Source organism: Littorina saxatilis, linkage group LG6 (assembly GCF_037325665.1).
Source record: "Littorina saxatilis isolate snail1 linkage group LG6, US_GU_Lsax_2.0, whole genome shotgun sequence".
Taxonomy (NCBI): domain Eukaryota; kingdom Metazoa; phylum Mollusca; class Gastropoda; order Littorinimorpha; family Littorinidae; genus Littorina; species Littorina saxatilis.
The window spans coordinates 22,378,394-22,393,321 of record NC_090250.1 but is presented as its reverse complement, the minus strand read 5'-3'; the positions used below and the strand labels follow the sequence as shown (position 1 = coordinate 22,393,321).

Genomic DNA, 14,928 nt, shown 5'->3' with positions numbered 1-14,928 from the left:
AGACATGGTGCACTTAGCTTTGTTTCGCCACTGGGTGGACGGCCTGTAACTAGTTCATAGTCTCCACAACTGCTCCGTAGAATGTAGTGCCGGCTGGCGTTGTTACGAAGCAGGGAAAAGTGGAGACATCAGGCGCCTCACCCAGTCGCTGGTTAGCCGGTTAGCTGGTTATATCAGATGATCCCGGTTACAGCGTCTGCAGTTAACAGTGTCCCGCAGATAGGCAGCAAAACAGCCAGCAACGGTAGAAGATGAAGAAAGGTTGCAACAAAAAGCCTCGGTGCACTAAACATGTCAAGCTACCCAACAACCTCCACCTTTAAACATGTCACCCTGACATATTTCATCGAGCACGTGGGCCTGTACAAACGAACTTTTACAACAACAAATCAGCCATTTCCTTCCCTCTCTCCATATCTGCAAAAACCATATACAGATTAATATTTTAGCGTCACAAAGAGCAAATTATGCGCTAACCTGGAAAGAACAACAGAGAGTATTTCATTCCACAAACACAGACTCGTCAACAGCGTTAAATAATGATTTATTACCTCAACAAGCCCATGAATGTAGCACTCTCATGGAAGCAAAACCCGCTTCCTCCTTTGAATGGCCTCTGTTCGTCAACAGCGACGTCCCATTCAGCCTCTTGCTGACTACTTTCTGCGGTGAAAATACCTTCCCGCACAGCGAAGAGAAATTGACGACCCGTCTGTCAGCCAGCATGTGTCCAAGAAGAAGGTGGTCTGTCCTATGGAGTTCCTATCAAGCCTCACTAGCAAGTAGCATAGCACGTTGATACCCAGTAAAGTATTTAAGCGTGTTGAAAAACCATCAAACTTGTAGGAGAATTCTGACACCGACCCTTCTTCCTCGCTGCTGAATTTCGAGTGTCCAGTTAACGTCTCAGACAGACAACCTTGACAAAATCACGTGACTCACCCTGTCACATACCCCAGTTCAGTTATCGACAATTCTGCCTCGACAGCAGAAATCAACCCCGTGAAATCCGTGCGACACAATATCCGTGTTTGTTCTGCGCTGTCAGCAAAACCCACCGTTGTCAGAAAGCACAGGCGCTTTCTATCGCAATTGACCAAGAGAAGGCACCCCACCGAGTGACACTTTCTTGATCCATGTCACTAGATCGTGACAGTTTGAAAGGTTAAGGTTGTTTTGTTCTATTGTTAAAGCTGTAGTTTTGTGCATATGTCTAGGGGTATCTGTCCGTCTGGGATTTTGTTTCGTTCCTGTCTGTACACATGATCACATGAACACATGAACACACACACACACACACACATAAACACACACACACAAAAGACACACACACACACACACACACACACACACACACACACACACACACACACACACACAGTTTCCCAGAAAAAATAAAGTGATGAAGATTAAGATGAAAATGAAGATGACGATGATAAAACTGGGCGGTGACAGTCTCAATGCACAAGGCTGCCGTGCCGACCACGCTAAGATTACATGAGACATCATGCATGCGGTGATGAGCCAATCCCAAGGGACTGCAGAAATTGGAACGCCTTGTCAAATCATACGATGGATGAGACAAGGGGGAGGGGTGATGACAGGGAATGGGAGGAGGGGGCGGGCAGGGAGGGAACAAAGGGTGTTGGAGAGATGGAGCCTCTCATGGGAGTGAAATTGTGTGAAAAAAGAAAAACACTGTCACGAAGTTTGTAAGTTCTCAGATGAGGTAAAAATGTAGAACTTCGCATCGATATTTTTCTGAGAAAAAAGGGGAGCAGGAGAGGAGAAAATGAAAACAACTTAAGATGATACTAATTAGCAACTGACGCGATGTCATTTTCGTAAAATGTCACAAATTGTAAACAAAGTCATTAAAAGATGACAAAAACTGATATCAGTGCAAAAATGCAGTAACTCAATGAATCACTTCTTAGCTTCGCGATTCTGCATTACTTTTGTCAATGTTTTATACTGATTGGGAGCACGGTTTATCTTTTTTCTTAATTGGTAATCTTTTGTGAAAGTTAAAAGTAATATATTTCCTGTCCAGATGATGAACTAGAGCTGCAAAAAAAAAAATCAATGGAATTTTCCTAAAAGCGGTTCTTCTTTGTCGAAAAGAAGCAGTCGGGGGAAGTTAGAAAAAATAAGCTGCTTTGTGTTTGCTTGGTATTACTGCATACTATGTGCTTCCAATTATAACATTGTTTTCCAACGAAATCCAATGCCATTGGAATTTGTTTCCGTACAATATTTTAGAAACAAAAAACAAATGAGTGAAGCACAGCACACACAACATTCACCACAAACGAAATGCAGTTCCGCAAGCGCAACTCATATAACACCATGAAACGGGAACAAGAATGGCAGACGCACAGCAAGCACCTGTCTCTGTCTCTGTCTCTGTCTCTGTCTCTCTCTCTCTCTTTCTCTCTCTCTCTCACTCTCTCTCTCACTCTCTCACTCTCTCTCTCTCTCTCTCTCTCTCTCTCTCTCTCTCTCTCTCTCTCTCTCTCTCTCTCTCTCTCTCTCTCTCTCTCTCTCTCTCTCTCAATCTCTATCTGCGTCTAGGCTCGTTACCACTGAACGGATCATTGTTCAAAAGTATGTTTCGTAAAGACTCTTGACGAATTTGTTGTTCTTGCAGGAAGGATATTATTGAGAATGAAGAACATTTTGTTTGTATTTGTCCGCTATAACACAACCTGAGACTAAACTATTTGAATGTTGTTATCTGTAGTCACGAAGATTATAATTGGCACGCACGTACACACACACACACACACACACACACACACACACACACACACACACACACACACACACACACACACACACACACACACACACACACACACACACACACACACACACACACACACACACACAGTATCCATATCTCTGTATAAGAGTGTTTCATTGTGAGTTAGTGTTTGTGCGTGTGCGTGTGTGCATGTCTGCCTGTCTGTCTGTAAGTCTATTGGTGTAAAAAAGAGCCAGAGCTGTTAACCTTGAGATAGCCCAGTGTGTCAGCCAAGGCGTAAGACAATAAATAGCACGCTAAGTGGTGCTGACACCTTCTACGTATCTCGCTGTCGATACCCTCGGCTACGTCTTGCAATAAGTTACGTGAGTTGGCTGCAGTTAATGGCATACAATACCGACACATGCACAGCCTGGCGGTGACCTTAAGATTGATATTCTCCTGCTCATATGACGAAGTCACTGTGACAAACTTTGTTATTGCAATAGACGAATTCCGTATGGGTTGTAAAAAAAAAGGGGGAATTCCCTTGCTTTTTATGAAAGCTGACAGGGAAAATAACAACGAACTAATACACGCCGTGGATGGTGTCACGCCTATTTTTGTCCACCGCAGGAACAACACCCAATTCGTTCCCCCGCAAGACGAACAACATGGTAGGTGTCTCCAAATTAATGCCTTAAAATAGTAGATAACCAGACTTTCTTGTATTGAAGTTTATATCATACTGTTCGGTACTTTATTTTGCATTGGATCAGCTAGTTGTCTTACCATTTACACTCTCGTGTACTACATAAGAGAAGAAATGTCATCAAGACAAGTCAGAAATACTGTCTCCCACGTTAAAAATGATGAAATAACACAAAGCACGGTCAACAGAAGGGCTTAAATCGTTTTGCTGGTCAAAGTCAAACTACTTGTGGATACTGCTCTTCATTTTTAAGTTTAAGCTTACCTTAGTTTAGACTCACGATCGGTTCAAAGATCAACAGTAAAATTTGACGGGGTAAGATTCCCCGCAGCTTGGTCAAAAATGCGGGGGACCTTATCTGGTGTCTGCGGGGGACCTTACCCACTGAGAATCGAGTACCACAAAATAACGCTAGATTAGAGCAGCTTATCCACGATGCTGGTGCCCAAAAACGCGCATACAAGGCTGCAAGGTATCGAAGATTAAACTGTGAGTATTAAAATAGTGCTTTAAATGGTAGTTCTAGGTTAATTTGTACGAAATTGAGACCTCTCTGTATAATTTTCACGGACTTCAGCAGAAAATCGAACGCCACTGTTCACGAGTACACAACAAGACATAAATTACATATTATACATATAGCCTAGGCAATTCTGCTTTAGAATATCTATACTTAATAATGTGATTTGCCACAACGTACCTTCACAGGGCAATTCCTTTGCGAGATAACAATTTTGCTTCCGCGTGCGGGGGAACAAATTGGGTGTTGTTCCTGCGGTGGACAAAACTAGGCGTGCCACCATCCACGGCGTGTAAAACATCAATTTCGAGTGATTTTCATCGATAGAAGAATTCCGGAGAATAACTCTGTCGGGTCTGTATGGGTTGTGAAAGAGTGAATACCCTTGCTTTTTACTCGGACAAACATTGCAGGGGCCAATCACTAGCGAGGGGTGTGTCGGACACACGTAGAGAGAAGCACGTGTGAATGTATTCGTCAAAGTCAAAAAACAAGAAAGGTATGTTGTTGTAACGTGTCATTATTGACTAAACAAACAATCCGTTTACAGATATTTCGACCAAGCGGTCTTTTAAGTCCACAGACAGACAGACACTAATTATACACACACAAAAACACTTCTCTGACAAAATGTTCAGCCGCTTGCAGGGAAGACACAAGCGAGTTTTTGGGATTATGTGTCAGGGGAAAATGAAGGGTATGCACTCTTTCACAAACCCGACGGAGTTATTTCTGAAAATCGTCTATTCTTTGTCGGTTTCTGTGAGACGGAATTATTCGCATTATGACGTCTCCTTGCGCTTTGTTTCGCTTTAGACGACGTAGGAGATGTCACTGTAAATGAGAGGGTCAAAAAGAGACGTCGATCTTGTTGATCTTTTTTTTTTAAACATACGACAGCAAATGGACCCGAAAATCGACTTCTCTAATGTTATGTTAATATTTTGTCTGTGATATTTTTAGAGTGTGTTGAAACAAGTGTGAACATATCAGAGAAATCTACCGGACTGACTTTCTGATACAGATTTGTGAATATGATGACGTGCCAAAAATCATGTCAACGAGGGTTGGGTAATTCGCTGTCGTATGTTTTTAATCGACATCGTATCTATAATTAATTAGAAAAGTGTTTAAACCAAGGCGTAGAAAGTAGGACAACAAATGGAGCACCAACTCGTGTTGAGACAGCTCAGCGTATCTCGGTGTCGATACCACGGGGTAGGCTACGTCTTGCAATAGCTTACGTGACGTATCTGTAAATGAGGCCAGTGTTTGGCCACATGTCGCACGTGTGCTACAATGAAACAGGCACGCACAGGCTGACGCACTTACAGATTAAAAGAAACGCACAGGCATACATTTACAGAGAGAGAGAGACAGAGAGAGAGAGAGAGAGAGAGAGAGAGAGAGAGAGAGAGAGAGAGAGAGAGAGAGAGAGAGAGAAACAAAATCCAGAGAAAAAAAGATAGACAAACACACACACACACACCCCCACACACACACACACACACACACACGCACACACACACAAACGGGCACAAACAAGGTCCCATTGTGTTAATTCATTCACTCACAAAAGATAACCCTGTAGGTCTAGCCTAATCAACCTAGCACACCCACCCTAAAATATTGATGATACTAATATGTTCCGTCTCTCCCCTTCAATGACCATTGATCTGGACAATACGCACGAAGTCTCCTGGGGTGACCATTGAATGGATAGGGGTCAGACAGAAGACTGTTGGTTGTCCTATTCAACAATCACCCTAACATGAAACCGAATCGTGTGCTGGTCAAATCAATATTTAGATATGTGTTACATTTGTGACCTCTTGACTTACGAATCAGTCATTCGAGGACATGTTTTATAAATGACTTTGCTATGCCGGAAACATGTATAACATATATAGTTCACATAATTAATAATATATATCAATGCAGGAAGGGATTTTCCTTTTTCCATCTATATGTTACATAAGCCCCTAAAAAGTTTGATACACCGGTGTTACTTTTTGTGCTTTTACCACCCCCCCCCACCCCCTCCCTCACCAACTACCCCCGCCCCCCACCCTGACCGATCGTCCTCCAACCCTCCCCGTATCTCCCCCCCCCCCCCCCCTCAAGTTAATGTATTAACCCATTGGCATGTGCTATACGTCACACACACCTCACACACACACACACACACACACACACACACACACACACACACACACACACACACACCAAGCCTGGCCTTTTGCACTATCTATCCCACCTTCGAACAGCAAAAATGAAAAAGCATGAACGCTGCGTGAGTTTTGCTAAGGGACCTAATTTACGATGGCAAAATTGGACAAATAAACTGAAACGCATGTAGAATCTGTAAGTCCTGCATTGACCAGATAAGCACGGGTCAAAGTTACTGATATAGACTACGTGGTCAGTGTCTAATTACTAAACCCTAAAGGGCAGAATATACCCGCGCAGTTTCAGCGGCACAGACGACGCACTGCATATTATTGATGCTGCGATAGGGATTATGACGGGTACTTAGCCTGTTTTTCTTTCACGCAACGTGTAGCGGGCTGGGATAATCTGCAGTGCGCCGTCTGTCCTGCTGAAGTTACATAGGTAAGCGCCAGGCCTTAGCACAAACAAAACTCACAAGTTTTGACTAAATGTTTTAACATAAAGGGGGAATCGAGACGAGGGTCGTGGTGTGTGTGTGTGTGTGTGTGTGTGTGTGTGTGTGTGTGTGTGTGTGTGTGTGTCTGTGTGTGTGTGTGTCTGTCTGTACGTGTGTGTAGAGCGATTCAGACTAAACTACTAAACACACACACACACACACACCAGCACACACACACACACACACACACACACACACACACACACACACACACATACACCACGACCCTCGTCTCGATTCCCCCCTGGCCAGTCAAAACTTGACTAAATGTAAAGATAAAATAAAATAAACCATAGTGTAGAGACATAGTGTAAACAACTTCAAAAAAACAAGAGGGATACGGGGAGGGAGTGAAGAGGTAGAGAGAGATGCCTACTGCAACAGAAACAGTCAAACTCCTTTAGATTTAACGAAACACGACAGTCAAATTTTGCCCTGCCAAGCACGATCAAAACATTCGACAAAACGTTGACAGTTTGGGAGTAGCGGTGAATGCCCCAGAGCGACCTGATTGGTTGAATAGTTTCTGCAGCCGCCATTCTTTTATACTCCCACTGATGCATTCGGGAAAGTTGTGTTTCGAGTGAAAAAAAGCGTGGTTGATCTAAATCAAACCTATAGTATCATCTGACGAAGCTGTCCTAGTATTGACCAGTATTGAATATCTTTATAACTCTCAAAGGCATGTGCGAGCAGAAGAGAAATGTGAAAAATGTCCTTTTCCCCTCCAAATCACAGAATAATAGCGTAGCCTATCGCTGAGGTCTGAAGTATACGTGTACTAAATTTAATATGGATAACACTGTATTTTCACGCGTTTAGTTAGGTTTAGTGAATTTGATTGTACGTGTTATTCGCTCCTACATTCGATAATGCGTATAACATAAGGCCAAACAAAAATATATGTTGGTGTAGGGTAACCCGACCGACCCTATTTTTTTCCCGCCGACCCTAAAACTTGTTCATTTCTCAAATAAACAAAACCCTTCAGCACAGTTTGTGAACCATACCGAGACTAAGGGAAGTAACCTCCTTTAAAATCGGCTAAATTTTTTAAAAAAATTAAAAAAAGCCAACCTACCGACCCGATCTTTTTTGGTCACGTTACCCTAAACCAATATATATTTTTGTTTGGCCTTACAAAATCCATGGACAGAGGGAATGATATAGTGACTTCTGGTATGTTTTGTCTCTCTAGCTTTAATTTATTTGGGGTTTATTTTTTACTATATAACTGAAGTACGTATCATAATGTTTTTTCATGCGTTTTAGATGTAGTAAGGACAGGTTGTAAGACAAGGCTGTGCCTAAAACCTCTGTCCTTATGTGTTGAAGATCATTCAGTCAGTCATGGACAATGATTATATTTTAATATTTGCTCTCTGTCTCTGTCTCTCATTATCTGTCTCTGTCTGTCTGTCTGTCTGTCTGTCTGTCTGTCTGTCTGTGTCTCTCTCTCTCTCTCTCTCTCTCTCTCTCTCTCTCTCTCTCCCCCTCTCTCTCTCTTGACATGTTAATTATGGTAAATATGTCATTTGTACTATAGTTAAACTTATCTTTTATTTCTTCTTGTTTGTTACCCCTCAATGGGCGAGGGCCGGATGAAAAAAAGCATGTATACATTGCTTATTCTGTCACCCTCGTAAAATAAATTTCAATTCAATTCTCTCTCTCTCTCTCTCTCTCTCTCTCTCTCTCTCTCTCTCTCTCTCTCTCTCTCTCTCTCTCTCTCTCTCTCTCTCTCTCTCTCTCTCTCTCTCTCTCTCTCTCCTTCTCCTCCCCCTCCTCCTCCTCCTCCTCTTCTTCCTTTTCCCTCTTCACCGACCTCCTGTCATATCGATGACTCCTAACTTTCTACACGCCGACGGTATTTGCCATGAAGTGGCAGGGGAAGCAACTCCGCGCGTGTTTCTGATCGATGCGGTCCAGAAGAATCCAGCACTAGGGCAGTGGTAGATGCGTTCTTTATTCATCAACTGTCGGCGGCTGATTGAGTGTGAAGAATTAATTTGCATCATGGGAGATGGGCTCGTCCCAGACTCTGTGAGGGAAATTCTGGCGGAGTAAAGAAAGGCAGTGGGGCATTGTACGATACGGGAAAATAGTTCTAGTAGTCTAATTTTTCCTTTCTCTTTGGTCTCAGTAAAGGGTTCCCTTGTTTAAAGTGGTAACGTCATTTCCGATGATGCGTGTTCACGGTCTGAACGGGCTTTGTTCGTTTTTGTTATTGAAAGATGCTGTTTTTTGTTGTCGGTAAACTGAGGTTGATTAAAAGGAAGCAAGTAAAACGTGTGTGTGTGTGTGTGTGTGTGTGTGTGTGTGTGTGTGTGTGTGTGTGTGTGTGTGTGAAGCATGCTAGCTTGTGCGGAAAAAAATTCTGTATCTTTATTATACGCGTGTGTGTCTGTATTTGTTTGTCTGTGTCTCTGCAGTGGAATGATTTACGACTGTTCTGTGTTACATTTCGACAGGTTATATATATGTCACAGTAGAAACTAGAATTCAGTAGGATCCGGAATCCTACTAGTAGAGACTGGAATCTCAGTTTCTACTAGTAGATACTGGAATTCCAGTCTCAACTGGACTTTTTCAAGTTCAAACTGGAATTCCAGTATCTACTAGTAGATACCGGAATTCCACTTACAACTGGATTTTTTCCAGTTGAAAGTGGAATTCCGATATCTACTAGTAGAAACTGGAATTCCAGTTTCAACTAACAGCCAGTTCATGTTGGAATTCAGTTCAAATTGGAATTTCGCGATGGAGATGAATGTAGTTTCTTTTTTGTTTAAAATGAACAGTTGACTACTTTATTGAAAGCAAATCCATTGTTTAAAAAGACCCAACACCACAAACTGCATAGTCAAATCAATGAAAATCACATCAGACAACTTCAGGACATGTTCTTGCATTTCTTGCTGTGCGGGTGGCATTTGGTGCCACATGCAAGTTTGGCATCTTTGCACGGACACCTCTTTGTCATGCACGCGCCTGTGCACGTACAGACGGACCTGGCGACAGCTCCACGGTTTTGCCAACCAGTTGATGACCTGGAGGCTTGAATGAGGGACACTTCCTTAAGAGTCTGTGGGTTTACCACATTGAGATGTGGGAGGACCACACTGCTCATGTCCACAAGCTCCACCCCCCGAAACCAGTTTTTAACAATTCCAGTCGGGCAATACACCCGATAGACAGAATCACCGCCCCTCATCTTTGATTCCAGAATCTTGCAGGTCAAGAGCCGCACGTCAGTGTTGGTCCTGTCGGCACTGTGGATTTTCACTCCGACAGTGTGCCCGTTTTGGAATGATTGGGTCACGTCTTTTACCTTCTTTTGGTACCTCGTGTCTTGACGTCTGGCAGCCTTCAAATAGTTATTTCTGGCAACAAGTCGCTTCTCCTTGTGAGCCGTGTTCCCTTCTTCATTTTGCACTGTTGCAGTGCGTTTCCACAACACAAACTGTCCTACTTCTAATGGTTCATTCATAGGGTTGGCAATTGTAGGCACATGTGTAGGAACGAACACTTCGTCAACAGAAAACACAGCATGAGTGGTTTTAGTCACTTTCACACCATGCACAACGTCAAGATTTGTGTGCTCTGTGCCAGAACAAACGATGACGTTGTCGCTCAAAAGAAGATACTCCTTTCCTCGCTTGTGGCTGGTACAGGTAGTAGATGATGTACTTGGTGAATCCACGTTTTCTACAATGCCGAGAGAAGAACCACCAGCACCTGTGAAACAAACAAATTAAAATCGTCTACGCTGGTGTGAAAACCAAGAAAGGTGGTGTAAGGGTTAACCTGTTAACATCTTCAAACTAGTCTTTATAAATTGATAGAAAATATGGCACATTGAAAGTGTGTTGAGGGAAGTGTGAAGAAACTTTCCTGGTTTTGGTAACAAGGGGTTAATCTAGCATGTTGTACTAAAGTGCTGCAACTGCGACATTAGTTTTCAAAACCTGGACATCATAGCGGTTCAGTTCATACCCATTTTAGCTTGTTATACCGCCAGTAAAAAAAAAAATCACAATCACAATCACCACTATGGAAATTTTAGATTAGACCTATTGCGTTAAATTTCGGTTTCATATTCCATGTTACCACAGGTAGGTCTGCCTCATTAACCCTTTCACTGCCGGGGTGTTTCAATTCAATGTCAGTAAAATGTGAAAAATGATCCGATTACGAAAAAAGCTGAATGTTTATCTTTTGACAGATGCAACAGACAAAACATGTTACCACCGGTAGGTCTGCCTCATTAACCCTTTCACTGCCGGGGTGTTTCAATGCATGGTCACTCTTCGACAAGAATGTTTTCTCTAACTGGCTAGAGTGCAGGACGGGTATACCCGTCTTGTAGGCACTGTAAGGGTTAATTTTCATTTCTGAAAAAAATACAAATAAAAACGAACACTTACCCTGACTTTCAGGATGTCTTGGGCGTCCATGGATGATCACTGTTCCAGGCCACAGATCACACACTTCACGTATCACGTTCGCCGTGAATTCTCTGCCATTGTCACTCTGCAGGAGGCGTGGTGGTCCAAAGGTGCAGAATTGGTCGAACAGATGACCTGCTACCTCTGCTGCAGTCTTGGATTCCAAGGGATAGGCCCAAGAAAACTTCGAAAAACAGTCCCTTGCATGCAGGATCCATTTAAAGTCCCTGTCAGGCCTGCTGCGGAAGTCAATGAGGTCGATTTGGACTCTGAGTAGAAAAGACAGATTGATCATTGCCTTTCCAGATGGAAGTGATTTCACCACCTGGCGCTGCCTGCAGCTGGGACAGGTCTTCAGGAACACACTGACTGCTGAGTGGTGGACTCCTGCGTAGTTTGCTTTGATTTCCGCCCACGTTTTATCCCTTCCCCCATGGCCAACATGAACGTGACATCGCGCAATTGTCGCAAACAATTCCTCTCTGGTCACAACCGGGCAGTTGGTTTTCTGGCAACATAGCATTGTCCTTGCCCCCACAACTTGTAATTTATAATGCTTTGCACACCTGTACTTGAATTTGGCACCTTCTGGACATTGCTGGCCCTTGTTCAGTTGCAGAGCTTTCACTATTTTTGTGTACTTCTCTTGGGCAATGCAGAAACATTCTCGTTTGCTGTCATCAAGACTCCGTATGTGTGCTTCTAAAAGAGAATAAAACAGAGTTTTCTGATCCTCTGACTCGGACTCCATCTTCAATCTTGACTGCTGTCTGTCACTGACACTTCACTCTGATCAACTGATCAAGACTCACTGTGAATAGAAGGGCCTCGGTTGTTCCATATTACTCTGGCTGGAGAACATTGGTCACTTTATTTGCAACAACAACTCAGATTCACGTGAAGAAGTCATTGTCACATCTAAGCTTTGTTTTCAAGTTGAACCCTCTCTGTGGATATGATCCCAGTTTCTTTTTCAGTTTTCAAATAATTCCAATTTCCATATTACTCTGGCTGGAGAACATTGGTCACTTTATTTGCAACAACAACTCAGATTCACGTGAAGAAGTCATTGTCACATCTAAGCTTTGTTTTCAAGTTGAACCCTCTCTGTGGATATGATCCCAGTTTCTTTTTCAGTTTTCAAATAATTCCAATTTAAACTGAATTCCAACATGAACTGGCTGTTAGTTGAAACTGGAATTCCAGTTTCTACTAGTAGATATCGGAATTCCACTTTCAACTGGAAAAAATCCAGTTGTAAGTGGAATTCCGGTATCTACTAGTAGATACTGGAATTCCAGTTTGAACTTGAAAAAGTCCAGTTGAGACTGGAATTCCAGTATCTACTAGTAGAAACTGAGATTCCAGTCTCTACTAGTAGGATTCCGGATCCTACTGAATTCTAGTTTCCCCTGTGACATATGTATATATATATTTTTTTTTTTTTTTTTTTTTTTTTTTTCTTACCGCCCAGCCGACCACGAAGGGCCATATCAGGGCGGTGCTGCTATGACATATAACGTGCGCCACACTGACACAAGACAGAAGTCGCAGCACAGGCTTCATGTCTCACCCAGTCACATTATTCTGACACCGGACCAACCAGTCCTAGCACTAACCCCATAATGACAGACGCCAGGCGGAGCAGCCACTAGATTGCCAATTTTAAAGTCTTAGGTATGACCCGGCCGGGGTTCGAACCCACGACCTCCCGATCACGGGGCGGACGCCTTACCACTAGGCCAACCGTGCCGGTAATATAGGTTATATTGGTCGCTGCCGTTCCAATAACGATAAGATCTTCAAGCATCATCAGTCTTTTTTTTTTTTTAAGACTCTGTAATAGCTATAGTTAAACAATCGTGTCTTGTTTTCAACTTCAGACTCAGATTTCACGTGCGAAAAATGTTTACAAGTAGATCCTTTTGTGGGCGGACATAATGAATCAAAGTTGGCGTTGATAAATGAACTCGTTCTTAAACGACAGAATAGAAATGTTCCTTTCTGACAAAAATGAAAAGTCGGGCAGAAAACTGTAGCTTTAAACTGACAGATGTTCGCAGTAAAGCAATTTTTTTTTTAAATATAGACATCTAATTCTTAGAACCCCAGAAATCGGAGAAATATTGAACTTTTCGAAAGTGAAGGAGTTGCCGCTTGTGTTGCAATGTCATTCTCGTAGTAGAATCGTCAAAGATACACACACAACAGTGCCGGACTCAGGGGGGGGTTCCAGGGGTTCCGGAACCCCACCCCTGGAAAAAGCATGTACCTTGCTTTGACTTTTACTAGTTTTAGCACCAAAACAATGCTGCTCTTAACCCTCAAAACAAGGCCCAGAATGCACCAGATTGCACAGATTTTAACCGTTTTTCAAAAAATTTCCGGGGGAGCATGCCCCCGGACCCCCCCTTCGCTGATTTGCCCCCCCAAAAAAGGAGGAACCCCCCCCCCCCTTACAACTCATTTGGTCCGGCCCTGCACAAAACATATATTAATCAATGGGGAAGCGTTTCCCAAGGTGTGTTGTCTCTTTAAACACTCCGCCTCGTGAAAAAAAAAGTTCGCCTCACCGTCTCAGATACGGTCAGGCTTTCACATGGGATAAGACCATCCCTCCACTTGGTCACATACCAAACATCAACACTCTGACTTCTTGCTGTGGTAAGTTGGAATTTGTTGATGAATTACTTTCCGAAAAACGCACCAGTGCCTTTTACGACATTAGCTCTTTAAAAAAAAAATCACAATGTATAGAGAGCCCTTAGGCTGTTCATTTTTGGCATGTGACCAAGAGGAGGGGTGGTCTTATGCCATCTTAAAGCCCGACCGGATCTAACACAGTGAGGCGAAATTTTTGTCTCGCGGCGGATTGAGACCTGTCCATTATTTTGACACAGATGGACAATGTCTGAGCCCCAGGAGTAAGGCATTCGTCGATTTACTCTTGGGGTCCTGATTTGGCCTATTATGGTCCGCTGGACCCGAAAAGCAACAGCAAATAAATAAATAAATAAATAAATAAATTTACTCTTCAATCATTTCCCCTGGCTAAACCATAATCTTTCCTTTTGAAAACGTGTCAACAGTCTGGAAGAAAAGGACCTTAACTGTTTTAGCCTCCAGCCATGTTTTATCGTGGTGTTTCCAGCTGCAGTATGACTGATGAATAAAATTTACAATGAATGATTTTTGTAGATTTCTCAACAATAAGAATTCACAGAGGTTATGGATTAGAGAAAAATTGACAGGAAAACTGACGTGAACGAAGTTCAGTGTTTGTAGGAGTTGAACAAATATAAAGTTGTTTGGTTTGGTTCTAATTGTGTTTCTGTCACAATTTAAAAGTTGTCAAAAGGTGAATAAATTGTCTTTTCTAAAAGGTGATTTTTCAGAGGGTTTTCTTTCTTTTTTTGCGTGCGTCACCGTTAGGCGCTGAGAGCTGAATTAGTATTTGCACCAAGTAAATAACTTTATTTTGATTTCCATTGACTTGATGGCCGCAAATACCATGAATGATTGACAACTGTTTGGTGAACGAAAACGGCGAAGACGTCACACAATGGGGTTGAATCAGACACAATGACTCGTTTCTTGTCGTAGAGATAGCTTCCATACGGTGGCCTTTTTCATGAATGCGCAGAGTATACACCCGGGTTGGTGGTCGTATTATTAATTATATACTACAAACTTAAGAGAGACCAGCCATGTCATAACTAAACCATATCTGCACACGTGGGTATATCATGTAAATGAGTTCGGGTCAAACTACAGCGTGGCAGGGACCTCAGACGTAAAATTTCACTGCTCATGATGACCGAGTCATCGACACAC

At 42.7% G+C, this 14,928-nt stretch overlaps 1 protein-coding gene across 1 annotated transcript; it reads right to left on the bottom strand.

Moving 5' to 3' along the window:
• Positions 1 to 9,539: 9,539 nt before the first annotated feature.
• Positions 9,540 to 11,845, bottom strand: LOC138967957 (uncharacterized). Its single transcript, XM_070340518.1, has 3 exons — positions 11,661 to 11,845; positions 11,074 to 11,363; positions 9,540 to 10,384 (listed from the first exon to the last, which is right to left on the bottom strand). The coding sequence occupies exons 1-3, from the start codon at positions 11,843 to 11,845 to the stop codon at positions 9,540 to 9,542; spliced, it is 1,320 nt and encodes a 439-aa protein (XP_070196619.1).
• Positions 11,846 to 14,928: the final 3,083 nt, after the last annotated feature.

Excerpts from the sequence above, each read along its gene's own strand:
- LOC138967957 (XM_070340518.1), bottom strand. The coding sequence starts at position 11,845 with ATGGAGTCCGAGTCAGAGGATCAGAAAACTCTGTTTTATTCTCTTTTA. Across the intron at positions 11,364-11,660 it reads GGTGCCAAATTCAAGTACAG|AGTCCAAATCGACCTCATTG; the intron begins GTGTGCAAAGCA and ends TTTTCTACTCAG. Across the intron at positions 10,385-11,073 it reads AAGACATCCTGAAAGTCAGG|GTGCTGGTGGTTCTTCTCTC; the intron begins GTAAGTGTTCGT and ends TTTGTTTCACAG.